Raw genomic sequence first — 19,665 nt, 5'->3', positions numbered from 1 at the left:
CCCTCTCATTTTCATACACAGGAGCACTTAGCACTGATTGCTCATCAACTATAGCACAGGTGTGTTCACCATGAAGATGGCTCTTTTTTTAGAAAAGAAAAAAAGTAAAAAGAGATAGCATTTGTTCAGTAAACACCTAAATGCAATTTCAGGTCACCAAGGACGGAAGTTGCTGCCATACAAATATTGCAGAAAGAGGGTGCGATCTTTTTGCAGAAGGAGCAAGGAATGCTTTTGACTCCACTGCCTCCTAGCTTAGCAAAACCAAACCCACATTGCAGCCCCTTTTTTTCTCTCCCCTCCCCAATTCCTTCCTTTGCCAGCAAAAGCTATCAAAGCTATCACACTTGAGAAAACAATGAGGAACAAAATGTCTTCCCCTTCCCCTCCCTTCCCTTTCCATGGCTCAAGTATTCAGAAATTGGATGAGCAAGGAAATGGGGGGATGGGAAGGAGATGTGCATCTCTTCACCATGGAAACACCCTTATGGGTCCACAGCTGGGTGGTTGCCATGGAGACAAAATGTTTCCCATTGCCATAGCGATGATCATCGATTGAGCAAGCTGGCAGCCAGACTGCCACCCTAGTCTTCTGCAACCGAAATCAAGGACAAGGGGCTTGGGGGGGTGGAAGATATGAGGTCCCCACAGATGAACCCAGGCTTGTAATTAGGGGAAAGGACCGCCACTTGGGAAATGGGAGAAAGAGGTTAGAGTTATTTATGGATCATCACTCTCCGTGTCCCTAGGGGAGGCCATGCAGGTGCAAAGCTAGAGGTTGCGGGAGGCTGGGGGGGGATGCTGAATTTGCCGACAGATTTTGCAGTACATTTGGAGCCATCTGCAGCTCAGAGCGAAGCAGCACCTGGGAGCCAGGAGCAGGCAACCGAGAAGTCGTGAGCAGGAGGTAGCAGAAGAATGGGTCACATAATTTACTCCTGGGGTGTGTGCCCAGCCTCCATCTCCAAAGGAAGAAAAAAAAAAAAAGATCTGCCAAGATATCCATGAGCAAAACCAGCATGGGGGTGGGGGGGAATAATAATCTCACACCCTACAAGTCACACATTTCTGTCACAAGGATGGAGAAGGGAGCTGGAGGGTTGCTCCTCTGCTCCCACACCAGCTGAATCCTGTGGCTTTCAAGCGACAAACAACAGCCACAGCTGAGCAACTTAATGTGGCGCCGTGAACAGGCTCTGGCCATCTTCGTGCAAGACCAGGAGCAAAAAAACACCCCCGAAGCGCATCAATGCATGTACATCTGCACTCACCCAAGCAGTGAACGTTTGACCCAATTACCAACATATGCCTTGTATTTCACAACTCTCTAAACACGGTGAAGAGAACAAGAGGAGAGAATCAGAAAATAAGACAAGGTGGCAGCTCAGAGCAATGTGCGCTGTGAACAGCCATTTTCTGTACGCTAACCACACTCTCTGCCGGGCAAGAGGATCACCCCCCGGGAATAAAATCTGCAGGAAATCCTGTGGGGTGGGGTAGCCCATGGCTCTTAGCTGTTTCCCACCAGGAGGCAAGTTTAGGTGGGCCAACCAGGATCAAAAGACCCCTTTGAGTCACAAGGAGGGTGTGTAGGGATGAGCGATGGCGAGTGGGCTGAATTTGGCCCAGGGACACCCAGGCAGCCTAACCGCGGATGTTGACTTGCACCGTTCAGGCAAGGCATCCTGCCCAGAGCGTCGGTGGAAAACAGTCCCTCTCTTTCTCAAATCAGTCATTCCTGAACAGGGAGCCATGGGAAGACTGGTGATGTGCCATAAACAAGTTAAAAACCAAAGGCTCCTGGCAAGTCAACAGAAGGAAAGCAGATCAAGATCTAATGGTAGATCTCAAGATCTGCTGTCGGGACCAACAAGGTTTCAGACTCCCAGTTATTTGACAAGAGCAACAAAAATGTGACTTCTTCTGCCTACAGCAGGCTGCTGAAACAAGCTGACAAACTCTGGACTTTTTGTGTGCGCAAATTCTGGCGCGGAGAACCAATTTCAAGGCTTCTTACTCTTTAATTCTAACTGTATAGCTTTCAGACCTGGCTCTCATTTTGAGGAAACAAAAGTTGATCCAGCAAGCCTGAAAGTCTGCCCACCCCTAGTCCAGGGCCTCTGGCCTTAGGGCCTTCTACTCATCGACTCTGCCAGGGGTGGCAATTTTGCCAATTGTCTGGCATGAGGCGTGAGCGGACCCATCAATCACTCCTGGGTAGTTCTGAGGATGTTTTCAGTTCTGACTTAATTTGGTGTACATGACTGAAGTGTGCATCTGCCCCAGACGGTTTGGAAATATTTATCTAGACTAAGAACCACAGCAGCCTCCCTGTCTCTCCAACAGATAGTCTTAACCTGACAGACCCTCCCAATAACACTTTCAGCCCCATATTTCAGCCTCAACCTGCAGATGTGCATCCCCTCTGCCCCTCAAATCAAGGAGTAGAAGCAACCTCACATCTTGCTGCCCTTTCACTGCCACAAAATGAAAAACACACCTAGCTACATTTGGTGACTTTTTATTATTCATTTATAAGCAAAAAAGAGAAAAAAGAGAAAAAAAAATTAAAAGAGACAGATAAAAAGAAAACCAAAATACACCTTCAAATTTGGGGATGGAGGGGGAAGGGGAAAGATGTGATCCAAGGGATTCGTTTGAGGGAAGGTGCGGCAGAAAATGGGAACACCAAGAAGAGGATACAGACCCAAGTAAAAGGAGGGGTGAGGGAAAGGAAAGGGAGGAACGGGACGACATCCCCACACTATAGGCAACCTCAGAGAGATTGAGAGGGGATTACAAAACACTGCTTGGGAAGGAGGGGGGGGATATCCCCTCGGGGCCAGGCCTCCCACCCAAATGCTGGTTCTCGACTCTCCCCATTTCCTCCCTCTCTGCTATGTACAAGACACACGCACACACCCATCTGCAATGAGCTCAATTCATGAAGCCGTCCAGCAAATACCCACAACACACCACTGGAGAGCAGAGGGTGGGAAAGAGGAATGGCAAATGTACACCCTGGCGCTGCAAGCCCCGCAGGGCCTCTGCCAGGAGGCGGCAAAAAAGAAGAAGAGATGCTGAGAGCCCACGTCTGTGGGGGAAACGGGTCCCTGGTCCTCCTGAGGGTCCCATGCGGGGGATTTAACGCAGCCCCCCACCCCCCCACATCCGATTATGATTCCAGAATCAAGGGGAAGAACACCAACCCCCTCCCACCCCCAGGCTCCCGGTGGGAAGGGAGTCGGATTAAAATCAGTTCGCATTGAGAAGGGGCCCCGAGGAGGAGGGGGTGTTCCTTCAGAGTCCATCCCGCTCTGCCTTGCATTCAATGAGGGCGGTGATGTGGTGATGATGTGGAGATGATCATTCCCCTCCTGGCTCCGTGGGAGAGGGAGGGCAGGGGGGGAACCGGGTTGAGTTACCTGGGGAGAGAACGAGAGAGAGAGAGAGAGAGAGACACGTACAAGGATTAGGAAGGTACAGTATAATCCCTCTCCGTCCAGCATCCAGTTGCACAGATTTCATGCACGCACATGATAACCAACATAAAATACTGAGGGCAGCTGAGGCCTTTGTGTGTCGGTTTCTAAAAGTAGAATTTTCTGAGCCACAAGGTTGCAGACAAAAAAGAAAAGAAAAAGAAAAAAGAAAAGGCTGGAAAACCATTTCTGGCAAACCACCTCTCTTTTTCCACCTCACTTTGCCACATAGGTTTCATGCCAAAATATTGCAGCTCAGAAAAATCACACAGAAGTTGTTTGATGTGAAAACTAAGTATATCCTGAGGAGAACTGTCAAGACACTGGTGGGCATCCTGGCATCTGTGAGTAGCAAGTTTAGAAGTGAGGGGGACTCAGGGATAAGGGAGGAAGGGAGCTGCCTGGCAGTGCATTTTGGGAATGCGGGAGAACACTAGGCCAGGACAACTCCATTTCCACACACCAATTTAAGAGAGTATCAGCCCAATCTAGCTGAGGGAAATTAAACTGGCACCATTGTATTTCCCAGCACATAGTACACGACCCTTGCCCCCCACCCCACCCGTCTCTGTGATTCAGCCACTCACATTGTCTGGGGAGTGAAGAGGCCCGAAAGCTGGAAGCACTGGGAAGCCAATGTCTGTGAAGCCAGGTTCAGTGCTGGGCTGAGAGCTAGAAGTGGAGAAGGACAGAGGAAAACAATAAGAGATTTTTTTTTTTAGGAAGCAATTCCCAAACAAGACAGTGGTAAAACAGGTTCATGCCTTAGGGAGCTACTCAAGCTTCTTAGCTGAGACCTATGTAAGCAGGCTGGGCAAACATCTGGTTGGATTAAGGCCAGGGTAGCCTTCCCTTGGATCTGGGTGGCGCTGTGGGTTAAACCACAGAGCCTAGGACTTGCTGATCTGAAGGTCGGCAGTTCGAATCCCCGCAACGGGGTGAGCTCCCATTGCTTGGTCCCTGCTCCTGCCCACCTAGCAGTTCGAAAGCACATCAAAGTGCAAGTAGATAAATAGGTACCACTCCAGCAGGAAGGTAAATGGTGTTTCCATGTGCTGCTCTGGTTCGCCAGAAGCGGCTTAGTCATGCTGGCCACATGACCCGGAAGCTGTACACCAGCTCCCTCGGCCAATAAAGCGAGATGAGCACCGCAACCCCAGAGTCGGCCACGACTGGACCTAATGGTCAGGGGTCCCTTTACCTTTTAGCCTTCCCTTACTGGGTGCCCTCAAGAGATTGGACTACAAATTCCCATCAGCCCCAGACAGCATCGTCAATATTAGGCGGTGATGGGAGTTTATGGTTCAACAATATCTGAAGAGCACCAAGTTAGGAAAACTTAATCCACTGGAGAATAGCAGAATGCATGCCTTGAACGCAGTGACCCGTATTTCTGTAATCTGCAGCATCTCCAGTTTAGAGAAGCTCATGTAGCAGAGGTAGAAAGGACCTATCCCCAAGACCGTGGAGAACGCTGCCAGTCAGAGCAGACAAATGGGGCCAATGACTTGCTCAGTATAAAGAGGTATCTCCAGACACAATTCCCAAGAGTGTACAACAAGTCAGGGGTCTGTCTCCTTGCTAAAGATGCTTTATTAAAGATTGTGGCTGGACCTCATGTCTCTCAAGGTTCTCATCAGGGTCACCTCCCCCACCCCCAAACAAGCCCATCCAATGGATCGCACACATTCCCCACTTTACCTGTCAGGGCAGCTGGGTTCAGTGCTCCCAGGGGTATCGCTCCGTTGAGCTGCAGGGCCGCCTGAGCCGCAGCTGTAGTTGACAAGGGGATCCCGGAACCTGCTGAAAGGGGAGAAGCCCCAAAGGGGAGACTCAGCCAGACACATTTTCATCCAACAAGCATTTCCTTAGCAGAAGGCGTTAAGTGATTTAACAACTCTTTGCCCTAGGCTGCTGCCTGAGCCACAAGTATATTGGGACGTGAATGAGGACCCTTTCAAAAGTTTCCCCTGCCCTCCCCCAAATCCCAGTCTGAGGTTAGTGATACGCACTTTTCGGTGCACAGAAGCTCCCCACAAATCTCCACCCCTCAACTGCAGATGGCCACAAAAACTCTCCGAAGCAACTGAAGAATTCCAAGGGGACCTCTCTTTTAGTATGACTAAATGCTCAAAAATAGTGAAAGCTGTTGTGATGAATCCAATGCACTTTTTTTTGCTCTCTTTCCCACAAAACGGTCAACTGTAATCTTTTGGACAATTCTGCAGGAACCGCAACTGTCCTCTTAGTGTCTCCTCTCCCCATCATATTATTCTGATTTCCTTCCCAGCATATCATGAAGGCCCAGAGAGGACAGCACCCTCTAATAATTTATCCTCGCAATTTTATGAGGCAGGCTATCTGAAGATCATAGCAGAGAGCATTGACCTCTGTAAAAAGCAAGACTCCTGTCATGTTGAACAGAGGGGCCTGGGAAAAAAGGGAAGCAGACCCTACTCTGCAGCCAAAGGGAGGCACAGTGTTCCTGCTTCTGCCACACTAACTCTTTTCTCCATGAGAACAGAAGATGAAGTACATCAAAGGGTTCTAATTTAGAAGGAGCTGTTATGTGCTGACAGAGACAGAGGAAGGGATACAGATTTATTCCATCCCCTCTAATAGAACCAATGCAAGAAAAGGTGTAATTAGCCAACAGGTGTGGGTGGGGCTGAAGTTCTCTATACCTGAACTAGGGGGCAATCTACTTCTTCTTCACCTTGCCCACTACCATAACTGTTAATAACGAAAGTATAGAAGAGAGGCTGGAGTATTGTGATTTCCTCATCCCTCCACCCTCACCCTGGGTGTGCATAACCTCCGGTTTCATTAAGAGTTCTGGAGAACTTGGAAGGTTGCTCAATGTTTTGTGACATTTCAGTTGGTCATAATACAAGTACTATTATTATTGTTTTCTATACCACCCTTCATTCGAAGATCAGAGGGCAGTTCACAATAAAAAAACACAAAAATATATAACACCAAACAAAAAAAATACACCACCCACCCGCACAATTAAATTTGACAAAGGCCAATAGAAAAGGAACCTTTTCATCTGGCATCTAAAGATATCCAATGAAGCTGCCAGGTGAGCCTCCCTGGGGAGAGCATTCTGTAAGTGGGGAGCCACTGCAGAAAAGGCCCATTTGTGTGTTGGCACCTTCTGGACCTCTTGTGGAAGAGGCACACAAAGGGCCTCAGATGGTGATTGCGGGGTCCGGGTTCATATATGGAGAGGTAGTCCTTGAGGTACTGCGGTCCTGAGTATTGCCAACTACTTGATTTTGGTGTGTTCCCAGTTAAAGAGAGTTCAAAGGTTTTAAGACCAAAATGGCCTGGGAAGGGGATATCTGAAGGACCGTTTTCTACTACTGTACAATCCCTCAAAAACAGAGATCTAGAGATGAAGTCCTATTTGCAAGGTACACCCCTAGTGGCAAGCTAGCAGACGTCTACTAGAAGTAGGTGCCTTCCTGGTGATACCCGTTCCCTTCTGTAAAATTTCCTTCCCATCAAATCAACACGCTCAATTGTAGTACCAAGCTTTTAAAGACTGCTGCTCTCCAGACATCTGTCTTCTTGTCTCCAGCCTGTTTTAATATTGCTTTTACTGCTCCCTGCATGGCATATCACTTCTTAATAAACAAATCAGTTTGTTTCCATGATTCATGTGAAGAAATCTCTCCCAGTTTCCTCGTTGCTCAGTTCCTACCAGGAAACTCACCTTCTGCCAGTTTGGCCATGAGCTGGAGCTGGGAGCCAGTGGTGCTGAGATTAAGGGCCGACCGCTCGGGCTCATCACCATCTGGGAAGGTGATGTCGGTGGTGCCGTCCAGCCGCTCAGTCACCTGCCCCACCCGCATGGGTCGGCCGGCCAGCTCAAAACCATTCAGCTGCTCCAGGGCACGCCGGGCACACTCAGCCTCTGCAAACTGACAGGGGAAGAAAGTGCTTTAAAAGGGAAGTATCTGAGGCTCCCCACCCACCTTCAAAGCCAGGTGAGAAGAGATACAGACCGTGATGAAGCCATAGCCCTTGGACTGCCCGGTATCCTGGTCACGCATCAGCACAATGCTGTCAATCTGCATGCAGGACGAAAAAGTCACAAATCAGAACTCCGTGAGCCCCCACATGCTCCGCCCACTCGCTCCTCCAGCCCTCCCACCTCACCCCAGTTACGGCCTCCTACCTTGCCAAAGGGCTCAAAGATCCCACGCAGCATCTCTTTGGTGATGTTGCAGTGAAGGGAGCCAACGTAGAGCCGCATGGGCCCCCCACTGCCTTTCTGAAGGTTGTTAGCCATGGCTGCCAGCCGGTTCTTCTCTGCCTAAGGACAGGGAAAACCAGGGAGGATTAGAAACAGCCGCAAGCAATATTAAAAACAGTAACAGCGTCAAAACATTGAGAGCCGGATATGAGTCTTACACAAGTGTAAGAAGGTCCTCATCCCCTGGCCTTTGGACAAACATGCCCAAAGGAGTATCTTACTAACTCTGGGCTTGGGCTTTAAGAACTTCCAGCCCTTTCCTTAAAAACCCAAGCCTTCCAGTTCCTCCGAACGCCCCTTTGCTTCACCTCTCTGCATCATCTCTAGCTCCATTTCCTGCCATTAACTTGTTCACTGGGTCACACACACCTACCCCAATCCACACCCCTCCTTCTCTTTCTCAGGCCATGCATACAAAGTTTCTTTACCCGCCCGCCCCCCCCCACCTCAAATGCATCTCGCACCTGGGAGGCCTGGACAATGATGGGCACCCCGAGGAGGCGCTGCCCTGTCAGCCCAATGGCCAACGGTACCGACTGGATCTCACAGAACTCCACGTAGGCGATGCCCTTGGAGCGGCGGGAGTTTCGGTCGGAGATGATCCGCACATCGCGCACCTGCTCGGAGGTACAAGGGGAGGCAAGTGAGAGACTGAACGGCTGCAGGAAGCCCATAGAAGTGCAGCTGAGGACAACTAAAAAGGCGTTTCTGGCTGAGATCACTGCGTACCATGCAGAACACAGAGGGAACTGTGGGTTTCAAGTCTGCACTTGAAGGGGGGGGAGGGAGAGAAATAAGCAGATGTCAAAGCCCAATGGAGGGAGGGAGGGGAAATGGCCAACCTTGCCGACAGCAGAGAAAAAGTCCTCAAGGTCACGTGGGCGAATGCGGGCAGCCAGCTGCATGCAGAAGACAGTGCGGGCATCACGCTCCTCTGGGCTCAAGCTGCCCAAGGGCTCCCTGTGGGAGAAAACAGAAGTTGCCAAGGAGGTTCAAACCTGGGAGGAGGGACTCAACAAGCCTTCTTGGGTTTGGGGGACAAGGCGTGGGCAGCTGTGGGGGACTCCCTGGTCCTGAACGGGGTAACTGTGCCCCTGAAGGACCAGGGGCACAGCCTGGGGGCCATTTTGGACTCACAGTTGTCCACGGAGGTGCAGGTTAATTCTGCATGCAAGGCAACTGTCTATTAGCTCCATCTGGTACACTGGCTGAGACCCTACCTGCCTGTGCCCTTTTTTGCCAGAATGGTGCATGGTCTAGTTGACTACTGCAATTGCACTCTACATGGGGCTACCTTCGAAGGTGACTCGGAAACTACAACTAATCCAGAATGTAGCAGCTAGACTGGTCACTGCAAGCAGCCGCCGGGACCATATAACACCAGCCCTAGAGGATCTACATTGGCTCTCAGTACATTTCCAAGCCCAATTCAAAGTGTTGGTGCTGACCTTCAAAGCCCTAAATGGCCTCAGCCCTGTATACCTAAAGGAACGTCTCTATCCCATTGTTCAGCCTGAACACTGAGATCCAGCACGGAGGGCCTTCTAGCGGAAGTGAAGTTACAGGGAACAAGGCAGAGCGCCCTCTCGGTAGTGGCGCCCACCCTGTGGAATACCCTCCCATCAGATGTCAAACAGATAAACAACTTTTTTACTTTCAGAAGACATCTGTATAGGGAAGTTTTTAACATCTGATGTTTTGTTGTGTTTTTATATTTTGCTGTAAGGTGCCCAGAGTGGCTGGGGCAACCCATTCAGATTGGCGGCATATAAAAAAATATATATTATTATCATTATTATTATTCTGGCCCAAGAAGCAGCACCCAGCCCTCCCCAGTCGCAAACACTCACCGGAGGGGGCTTTTCTCTCTGTACAAGGGACTCTTGCTGTGCCCAAACCGACGCCTGCAAGGAAAGGGAATGGGACACAATGCAAGATGGTCTAGTTCAACCACGAGAGCATAAACAGAGCAACCACTGTCAAAATACACAAACTGCCAAGTCCTTTCTCATTTGCTTGAGATCAAAGCCAAGAGAAAACATCCCAAGGCAAGTGACAGCCTGCCTATCAAGGGAGAGGCTCAGTACCACTGCTACTATGTGCTGCCATATATTACCCACTCCCCAATACTGTTGCTTCCTTCTTAGCTCTTTCACCTGAAACACCTTCCAGGGCAGGGTTCAGATAGGAAGCAAGAATCCTATACTGTTTATATACAGATTGTCTAGCCAGTGTGGGGAACCTTTGGCCGTCCGGATGCTGCTCAACTACAACCCTCCTCAGCCCCAGCAATAACAACAGAGGGTCAAGGATCATCCAGGTTGTGGTTAAGCAAACACCTGGAAGGCCAAAGGTTGTTATGTACATTGATTATTGTACATATCATTTGTATCGTACAATACATTTGCTTTGTTTGCGTATTGTCAGCTATGTTGAGCGTTCAATCTGAAATTCAGTTTTAAAAAGAGAGACTTGTGCATTAAATGAAATTGGGGGGGGGGAGGGTTGTTTCTGGGATATGCAGTGGGTGGGGAAAGCTTCAAGCCATGTCATGGAGACGCTGCTATGGCAGAGCAGAGGATTTGAGAGACATGGAAAGGAGACTGAGGGAGAAGCTCAGAGGGACATGGTCCACTGCTATGACATGGGCATTAACTCAGCCTCTCGAGCCATCCCTGTTGCTGACACAGCTAAGACGAATTATTTCCTCTCTTTGCATTAAATATTTGATCACCCGGGGCTTTTGTGACAGGTCTGTGGCAGTGTCCCTTACCCAGGGGGTGGGGGGCTCCGGTAGCGCACTCTCTCGTCCCGCCGGCGCTCTCTGCTGCGAGACCGGCTGCCCCGCCTGCGGTCCCGGCTGCGGCTCCGGTGGCGGCTTCTGCTCCGGTGGCGGCTACGGCGATCTCTGCTGCGGCTGCGCCTGCGGTGGCGGTCTCGGTCCCGACTGCGGCTAGAAGAGGTGTGAAGAACGAGAAAGGATTATGAAGCACGGCAGCCTGCCCCAAACTGCCCTCGTTGCGCCTCCTACCGCAGGACAGGGAACTAAGCGTGCTGGGTGATACCAGGCCCTCCTTTCACCCCACGGTGCACGACACATTTAAAGTACATTCAGAATCCTGGGAACTGCAGTCGCCCCCCACAGCGCTACAACTGCCAGGACCCTTCCCCCGGGAAGTCTGCAGGGAAAGTTTGCAGAATGCACTTTAAATGTATGGCATGGATCTGCCCAAAGATACTGGCTGAAATGCATGCATGCAGCTAAAATCCAACCATCCTGGCCAAAATCCTCCAATCTCTCTGCAGCATGCAAGGGGAAGTGCTCCCCCTCTTGCTCTCCCTGGATAATAAGCTCCTGACAACTACATGTTTGCCAACCATGGCAGGTGGGGGTCCTAGACTAGCAACCCACACAGCTCCTTGCTCACTGCTCCATCCTCTCTCTGCGCTCGTTGGAGCCCATCCCTACCTACCTATGTCTGTGGTCACGGCTCCTGCTACGACTCTTGCTCCTCTTCTTTTTGCTGCAATCGGGAAGGAAGGAAGTTGAGAGATGCGCAGGAAAGAGGGAGGGGAGAAGGAAACGCCGGAGGAAGCAGACCAACTCACCTGCTGCTTTCCCCGCTGCTGCTGGGGGCGCTTTCTTTCTTGGCGTCCTTTGCTTGCTCCTCCTGAGGCGGCTGGGAAAAGGGTCGGAAGACAGAAGAGAGGGGGGTAATATGCAGCCCCTGCTCCTCCCTCGCATGCCTTGAAGCCCAGCCCCACTCTGTCCACACACCCCCCAGCTGCTCCCGACCGCTTTCATACATTACCTGTGCTGTGGGGGGATCAGCTGGTGGCTTTGAGGGTCCTGGCTGGGCCTGGAGCAAACACAGGAGGGATGGGCCCAGCAGGGAAGGGTCACTGAGACACACAGGGAGAGGGGGGCATACACACACGCACACACCACCATTTCTCACCCCACTCAAACCAAGAAAACAACAACCCAAAACACGTTTCTTTCCATATGTCTAGCACAGAGCAGCACATCTGAGGGACCTGGGAGAATCACTGGCAGTATGTCCGAGCTCATTAATTATACGAGGCATGGGAGGAGGGTCCCAGAACCCCAACACTTACAATTAAAGCAGCCGCACACCCCCCCCCCGTTCCTTGGAGGGTGCAGCTGCTTTAAGATACTACGCTTTTAATGTTTTGTCTTTCCTAAAAATTAGGAGCACAGCTACAAGAACAACTGAGTACTTAAGCTGCCTCAGCAGACTGGGACATAAGAGCAAAACACACACATGCACCCCAGTATAGGCCTGTCCCCCACCAGACCACCAAATGCTGGGAGGGGGACTTCCAGGGCTCTTTGGAGGGAGATAAGCCACTTTTGAAGTTTGAAAACCAAAGGGTTTTCTTTAGGAAAGTTAGAATTATTAGCTTTTCATATCTGGCATGTACCAAAATTCCCCCGACCATCATTCTACTACCAGGAATTGTTTCCTTTAAAAATATATATATATACCGTATTTTTCGCCCTATAGGACGCACTTTTCCCCCTCCAAAAATGATGGGGAAATGTGTGTGCGTCCTATGGGGCGAATGCAGGCTTCAGGAGAGCCCCAGTGCCAGCCCCACAAGGTTGGGGGACAGCAGGGAGGTGGAACGCCGCCATCCTGCTGTCTCCCGATGTGGTTTGGAGGCTGACGGCGGGGAGACGTGTGCTTCTCCCCGCTGCCTGCCCCGCAAGCTCCAGGGACAGCTGGGAGGCGCGTCGCGTCTTCCCGCTGTCCCCGGACCTGGTCTGAAGGCGGGTGGCGGGGAGAAGAGCGCTTCTCCCCGCTGCCGGCCCCACAAGCGCCTGGGGGGGGGGGGAATAATTTTTTTTCTTTATTTCCCCCCCCAAAAAAAACTTGGTGCGTCCTATGGGGCGAAAAATACGGTACTGTTCAACGCAGAATTGTCATAAGTAGTTGATATTCAGCAACTCAACTTTCAAGGGGGTTTCACTCTGCTTAAAGGAGGGTCTAATCTGCTTGCCTTACACCCACTTTGAAACTGGTGCAGGATTTGCTTCCCTGAGAACCCCAACTTCTACTGTAATGAAAACAACAACGTTTCACCCACTGTTTAGCCTACCCAAAATACCAGTGACACTTAGCTGAGTTCTCTCCTATTGCCAAAACCCACTCCAGGAACATTTACCTGGCAAGCATTCAGTTTCCAGGGGGGGACCGGGACCGGGGACCTGCAGTCGGAATCATCAACAACAAAATTCCTTGATTTAATTAACACAGAATTTGTTGTTTTCGAGCTAATAACTGCATGAGCCAAGGCTCTGCATGGGGTGCTGTTGTTCTGGTCACAGCAGCAGGTGGGGCAAAGTGCCACATGCAACCAATGCTTAGGAAGAGATAAACGTCACCACGTCCAAAATCGTGGCCAGATTCGCACCCACTGATTTCTAACGGGAGCTGCTTCTAAAGAAGTGCATTCCAGAACTACCTTAAACAAATAAAGGCCAGGGGGGAAACAGGATGTCACACAAATGCACATAGCTTTCTTTGGAATCTGTTATTCTGCTGCAAAGTTTGGGTGCTCTTTGGCAGGGATGGAGAGGACAAGTGGTCTGACTCTTATAAAAGAGAAGGAACGTTTTTATTTTATTTTCTAGACCCCAGGCAGTATGGTGACTGAATTGTGGCAAGCAACTGGCAACTCCTGATCCAATAAGCTTGTCTCTGAATTAACATGATTTCACATCTTTAGCGGCCTCCATGTATATGCAAGCCAATAACCAGTTTCTTGGGTGGCCTTACATTAACAATGGAAACAATAAAATACAGCTACGTAAGCTAGAATCGTTACTTTTTTAATAAAAAAAAAACAACAAAGTTGAGGCCCTCAGGGAAGGGAGCTACACAAGGGACTGTATTAGGCACCACACTGCAATCTTGGTAGCATGGCTAAGAACCCCCTTTTTTCACAGGTTAGGCATGCTGCTGCTGCTGCTTTCAAGAACTCACTCCTTACCTCCTCTTTCTTGTACGGGGCCTCCAACATGGCCTCTATCACGATATCAAAGTCATCCGAGGCCATGCCGTCCTCTTGGCTCTGCAAGTAGGAAGAGAGAGAGCAGAAGGGTTAAACACAGAGTTCCCTGCAAAGGAACCCCACAACACTACCTTCCCGAAGAACAAGAGAAGGGGGTGAGGGTGGGTACTCACTGGGTCCTGGGATGGATTGGGGAACGCCGGATCCATGGCTGGCCCAAACGGGTGGGCTCCCCACCACCCCGAGACACAGGAGCTGCTAGTGGAGAAGGGCTTCTAGCAGGCAAAGAATTCGATCACAGCCTGGAGAAGATGGAGGCATGAGTGAAATTGAGAAGTGGGCTACGCAGGGGTGGGCAGGGAGGACCGTGCATGTTGCCTGGATACGCTAGAGTTCTAGAATCTACGGATCTGTAAAACCAACTGGAGCCCACCATGTGACCTCTGGGATTCTGGAATGCCAAGACAAACGTGAAAGTGCATCTCAGGTTGCCTGCCCACTCCCCATGCAAACAATCCCTCTCCTCTAGCAACCTGTCCCTGCCTCATTTTCTAATCTAGAATGATCTCAATCCACCCAGTAAATTCCTTCATATGGGAACTTGCACTCCACACTCCTTCTACAGACCTCACACTGCAAAACATCCCCCAGGAGAGTAAAAAATAAAAACACCCCACTTCTCCGTCTGGGTAAAGGAGTGCCTGTCAGATACACCTGCAAAATACTGGTTGCAACATTTTTGCTTTAGAATGAGGTGGGCAGGAGTTGATGTGGGGAAATAATTTTTCTGTGACGTAATTTAATAAAATCAAAGTTTGGGCACAGAAACCGATAACTTTTTTAGCGGGGGAGCAGAGATAGGACATAAAGGGACTGTGTATTGGCAACCTTTGTAAATGAGAACCCGTACTTTCACTCTAGAAAACCAGAGATGTGTACTAACACCTCATAATCCCAAATATCTTCACTCTGAACTGCCTTGCACTTATTTCTACGGGATTTTGCATAGGATGGAGCAGTTATGTCTTTAGCAAATAGGAGAGATGTTGTTTTCTCTATAGCCATGAAGTCTTCACAGGCAGTATCAGATTTTACATGAAAATGGTGAGATTCTTGTCATACCATTGTAGCAGTACTGAATTTTAGGCACACACCACACTGCCAAAACACATTGTTCTTCAAACCTTTTAAACTCTCATATTCTTCTAAGTTTACTCTAGCTCCCTGAGCTAGGAAGCTACTATGCAGAAACCTTGCACACTTTTGTACGTATACTGTAAGGATCTGAGCACTGGGGCACTAATCCACACTAGAAGTAGAAGAACCAGAAGTAGGCATCTCTTATCCCCTCCTACAGCCAGTCAGCTTGATCAGAAACTCTAGTCTGTTCCCTTCCTCTTTGCTGCTTTCACTGTTAGCAAAGTAGATTGGGTTGTTGCAAACTTCTGTTGACAGGAGGAAAGCATATCTGGCTCTGTCTGTTGCAGGATCCACTGCCCTAAGAGTGCCCCACAGTAGATTCACACAACCAACAGTAACCCTAAGGCTAAGAAAAACCTGCAACTTTGGGATGCATAGAATGCATGTAGTTTGTGTATTGTCAAATACCTCATGAATAGTGAGTCATAGTCTGTAAACATGCAAGAATTTATGAGGGGCTTCCTCTGAAATTCCTAAGTATACATGTAGGAAAGAACCTTCATGTAGCTTTCCAACAGTGAAAAGACTATCACAACATTGTTTTAAATTTTAAGTTGATTCAAAGTTTCTAGTCCTTGTTGTTTCGTTCAAACAATTAGTTTTGTCACTGCTGTTTAATTCTCCCCACCTTTGCCCTGGAGTTTTTTGGACTTTAACTCTTCCATAGAAAAAGAGAACCTTGCTCTAGAATAGTAGCTGATCATTTACTGGGATACAGAAGCAAAAATTTCCCACCTTCCAGTGATTTACTCAGGCAGAAAGATCAAGTGACAGTATCCACTAGATAATACAGTACAATTATTTTTTTTCATTTCTCTCGATAAATGCCTAAGCTTTATTACAACAGTGACAGCTTTTAAAGGACACACAGTCTACTGAAGACTCAGAAGCTAAAAATGGACTTCAGAAGTATTCCCAATGGCCGTGCATGGCCTAGAAAACTCTCCATAACTCCTACAGGCTACCAAACACAGCCTAGATTCTGGGTTGGGTGGTGGTGTTCTTTCTTCTTTTTTTTTAGCTTAAATATTCTGGTGAAGCCTAAATAGTGCCCCCAACAGACCATGCATATTCACATGCAGATATCTGCCTAAGCTTGGGGTTTCCTTGGAATTTGGAATGTCTCCAAACTTAGTTAAGATCTCTCGTGGTGTACAGCTGCATTCAGTTGTGACAACAAGCATGGGCTTCTTATGTTAACAGGCAAAAGATGCAGAGGAGCTGCTCTTCCAGTCACTTGCAGATGTTTTCTGGAGTATCCAGAGTTGCCCAGTTCTAGTCTTCATGGTACAGTAGAAGCTATTATGTTTCCATCATGAGGAATTTAACCACACCAAAGAAAGCTAGCAGAGAGAGGCTAGAACATAGGATCTAAACCACCCTGATAAAGAACTCACTTGGATCTCAGGCTTTTCAAATCTTTGTATCCCCTAAAACAGAAACAGCCAACGTGGTGCCCTTCAGAAGCTGTTGTCCTGCTACTCCCAACACCCCACACCCCAATGTGAGCTGGCAGTCCAACATCCGATGGAAGGCGCCAATAGTGACTACCCTTGCCCTAAAGCAGCCCTTCTCAACCTTGCGTCCCCAGATGTTTTTGGCCTACAACTCCCATCATCCCTGACAACTGGTCCTGTGAGCTAGGGATCATGGGAGTTGTAGGCCAAAAACATCTGGGGACCCAAGGTTGAGAAAGGCTGTTCTAAAGCATCAAAATGATAAAACATCGATGAAGATTGTCAAGCCTCAAATTTAAAGATTCACTATGTAGAACCTGCTTGCTCCCTACTCTCCCCAATTCCAGCCTTTAATTACTGCTCAGGTTTTATTACAGTGTGCAATTTTTCCATCATGAAATCTATGACCAGTTTGATATACATACCCACTAGTCTAAGGCAGTTGTGGGGAGCCTTTGGGCCTCCAGAGCTGGTAGGACTCCAACTCCCATCAGCCACTGACAACAAGGCCAGCAAGTGAGAGGTGATGTGAGTTGTAGTCCAGCAATATCTGGACGGCCACAAGCTCCCCACCCCTATTCTATTCTGTCCATGTCAGATATAGGTGAGATGCCACAAGACAAGTCCTCTTTAATACCAAAACAAACAAACATGCAACTCCAACTCCATCATTTGTTTACTAACCTTTGGTCAAGGAGCTCACACATGTATTCCAGAAGACCAACTCACAGCCTGCTCCAACTGAACTATTCCCTCTCCACCACAGGGCTACCTACCACCAACTGCTCTGTGGGAAGGATTTGCGACAGGCAAAAACCACCCCAGAGTATACTCTGGCTACACTTCCTTCAGTCTCCCATAGGGCAATACTACCAACAATGGCTGGATGGGAAGAATTGTGAGGGCTTTTCATACACTGATGATGATGATGTTGTTGCTGTTGTTTTTATATGTGGTTGAATGCTTCTTGCAAGTTGCCTTTGAAGAATCGTTATCTTGAAAGGAGGATTTAAGGATATGGGCAGAAGCCACCATATTCTCAGGGGTAGTTTCCAAATGTTCTTATACTGTACTACAATTCCCATCTCCCCTGACTATTGGGCGTGTTGTATTCCAACAACATGAGGAAAGCACCACATTGCCTACCCCTAGCATTAAATAAACCCTTATTTTGACTTTTCCTAATATAACTCAGTAGCTTTCCAAACTTCAATCTAGCGGGATCTAGAGACAGACAAGAATGGTTCACAACGTTCCAAAATTTCCCCCTAAATAATATCCCTAGAGAACTCCACTCCACCACTCCACTCCTGCTGGCTCTTCTTCAACTCCCTGCCTACCCCAAATAATCTACTGAACTTTGAAATATTAGATTCCCGCAGATCACTTAATACCTGTTCTGCCTTCAACTCAACTGTCAAAGTTACCCATACTTCAGAGTTGGTGAGATTGGCAAGGAGGGGACTGCAAACCACAAGAAGAAAAACAGCATTTATTGTGCTTCAGGGACTGCAATACCATGCATGCTAACCTGAACACAACAGCGTTTACTTTTTAGGGAAGACACACAGGTCTATACTAGACCTGCAGTCTAAAAGGGAACCCAATAGGCTGAAATCGTGTACTTGCAACATCAGAACCTCACAGCATCCATATCTATGTATATGCACAACCCACTTTCCCACCAAAGTCTTCAAAGGGCCTCTTCACGTTTACCAAAGTACAATGGATACACCACAACAGACACCTCCCCCACTCCAAAGTGTGGCCTTAAGCTTTCTTATCCCGAGGGAGATTGGCCCTCCTCGAGTCCTAACTCTCTTTAAAAACGGAGTAAGCTATACCACCACTCCAAAAACAAACACCGCCTGCAAGTAGGAAATGAGCCACATACATCTTGAACATTTATGTTGCAGACCTCCCTGCGATTCTTGGATGAAAGGCGGCATATAAATTTAATAAGGATGAGCATACATACATATATAAAACACACCTACCGCCATGTTTAGCACCCCTCCCCCCGCTCTCTTTTAGGCTCAGAGGCACCATCTTGTCACCTGCCTGGAAACCCCCTCCCCCCCCCATCGGAAGGAGACCCTGCACCGCCTACCTGGCCTTTCGTCCACCACCTGCCCCCGCCCGCAATGCGGGAGGCGGGTGGGAAGGAAAGCGGGAGGGCAACCCAAGGCCAGGCCACGCCCCCTCCACCCAAAGCCCCGCCTTTTGCCTCTCGCGTCGTCTGCGGCCCTTCGGCCCGCGCTCCCGTCTCTTTTTCAGAACGGCGGGGAGCCCTAGAAACCCCTCCCGCTGACGTCACCGCCGCGGCCGTGACGTCACCACCGCCACTTCTGCCCGTTCGGCGCCTCCGGGCTCTTCCCCCCTCCCTCCCCTCAGGCCTTTCTCGAAGTCACTCACCCACCTCCCCCTCCCCTTTGGCCGTTAGACCCCAGAGGTCTCTTTCCGGCCCGGGTCAGCTCCAAAGTCTTTCGCTCTCTCCTCAGACGCGGCCGCAACAAGCAGCAGCGGCGATGCTAAGATGGCGGCGAACACTTCTCCCTCCAGAAGCTCCCCCCTCCCTTCTCCTTCGCCTCGCGGAGGCCCCAAAGCGCATGCGCGTGGACTCTAGCGCTGTTGATTGGCTAAGAGCGGAGGAGGAGGAGGAAAAAGAGCAAGAAGGGTCGGGGGAACGGGAGGGTGTCATTACAATCAAGACGGCGATTGGTTGGGCTATGGCACGAAGGCGGGCTTCCAAGCCGTGATCTCGATGCTCACTGGATAATGGCTCAGGACCGTTTGAGGTAAGGTTTTCCTTTCGCCCTCGCCCCCGAGTGGAACCAATGGTTGCGAGGCGGAGGTGGGCCGAAGGCGGGATATACTTAAAGGCGATTGGCCGAAACGACGGAGGAACTGTGAGGACGAAGTCTGATTGGGTAAAAGTGCGGGGGGGAAATAAAGCATATTGTTCGCCATAACAATCATCATTGGCTGTCATTCCTCGAAGGAGATGGGGCTCCTCAAGCTATTTAATTTTATGAAAAGCTTAGGAAACGGCACCCAATCGCTTTTCGCCTTTCGTGGTGGAAGCGAATCCCTGATTGGCTGCTTCGTGGCGGCGGCAAGGCCTCTTTCCTGGTAGAAGCCAAAAGCCGCTGAGCTCCTGTGAAAAAAGATGGAGGGGGGGCTGTGCCGCGCAGTTGCCATGGCAACAGAACCACAGGCCTGC

General features: G+C 49.5%; 1 protein-coding gene across 13 annotated transcripts; it reads right to left on the bottom strand.

The window, feature by feature from the left end:
- Window positions 1-2,505: 2,505 nt before the first annotated feature.
- Window positions 2,506-19,030, bottom strand: RBM23 (RNA binding motif protein 23; the record flags this gene model as incomplete). 13 transcript variants are annotated; one of them, XM_082195639.1, is made up of 16 exons in its annotated part: window positions 18,862-19,030; window positions 13,959-14,087; window positions 13,765-13,845; window positions 11,559-11,606; window positions 11,356-11,426; window positions 11,220-11,270; window positions 10,520-10,699; window positions 9,597-9,650; window positions 8,589-8,706; window positions 8,211-8,363; window positions 7,669-7,806; window positions 7,496-7,561; window positions 7,204-7,411; window positions 5,184-5,282; window positions 4,070-4,154; window positions 2,506-3,425 (listed from the first exon to the last, which is right to left on the bottom strand). In XM_082195639.1, the coding sequence occupies exons 2-16, from the start codon at window positions 13,992-13,994 to the stop codon at window positions 3,422-3,424; spliced, it is 1,392 nt and encodes a 463-aa protein (XP_082051765.1). In that variant the 5' UTR covers window positions 13,995-14,087; window positions 18,862-19,030. The 13 variants fall into 13 exon arrangements, with proteins under 13 accessions (XP_082051765.1, XP_082051762.1, XP_082051757.1 ...); XM_082195636.1 differs by having other exon boundaries at window positions 5,184-5,285; window positions 18,858-19,029; XM_082195631.1 differs by having other exon boundaries at window positions 5,184-5,285; window positions 18,862-19,029.
- Window positions 19,031-19,665: the final 635 nt, after the last annotated feature.

Source organism: Podarcis vaucheri (assembly GCF_965113315.1).
Source record: "Podarcis vaucheri genome assembly, chromosome: 13".
Classification (NCBI taxonomy): domain Eukaryota; kingdom Metazoa; phylum Chordata; class Lepidosauria; order Squamata; family Lacertidae; genus Podarcis; species Podarcis vaucheri.
This window is presented reverse-complemented; position numbering and strand designations above follow the sequence as displayed.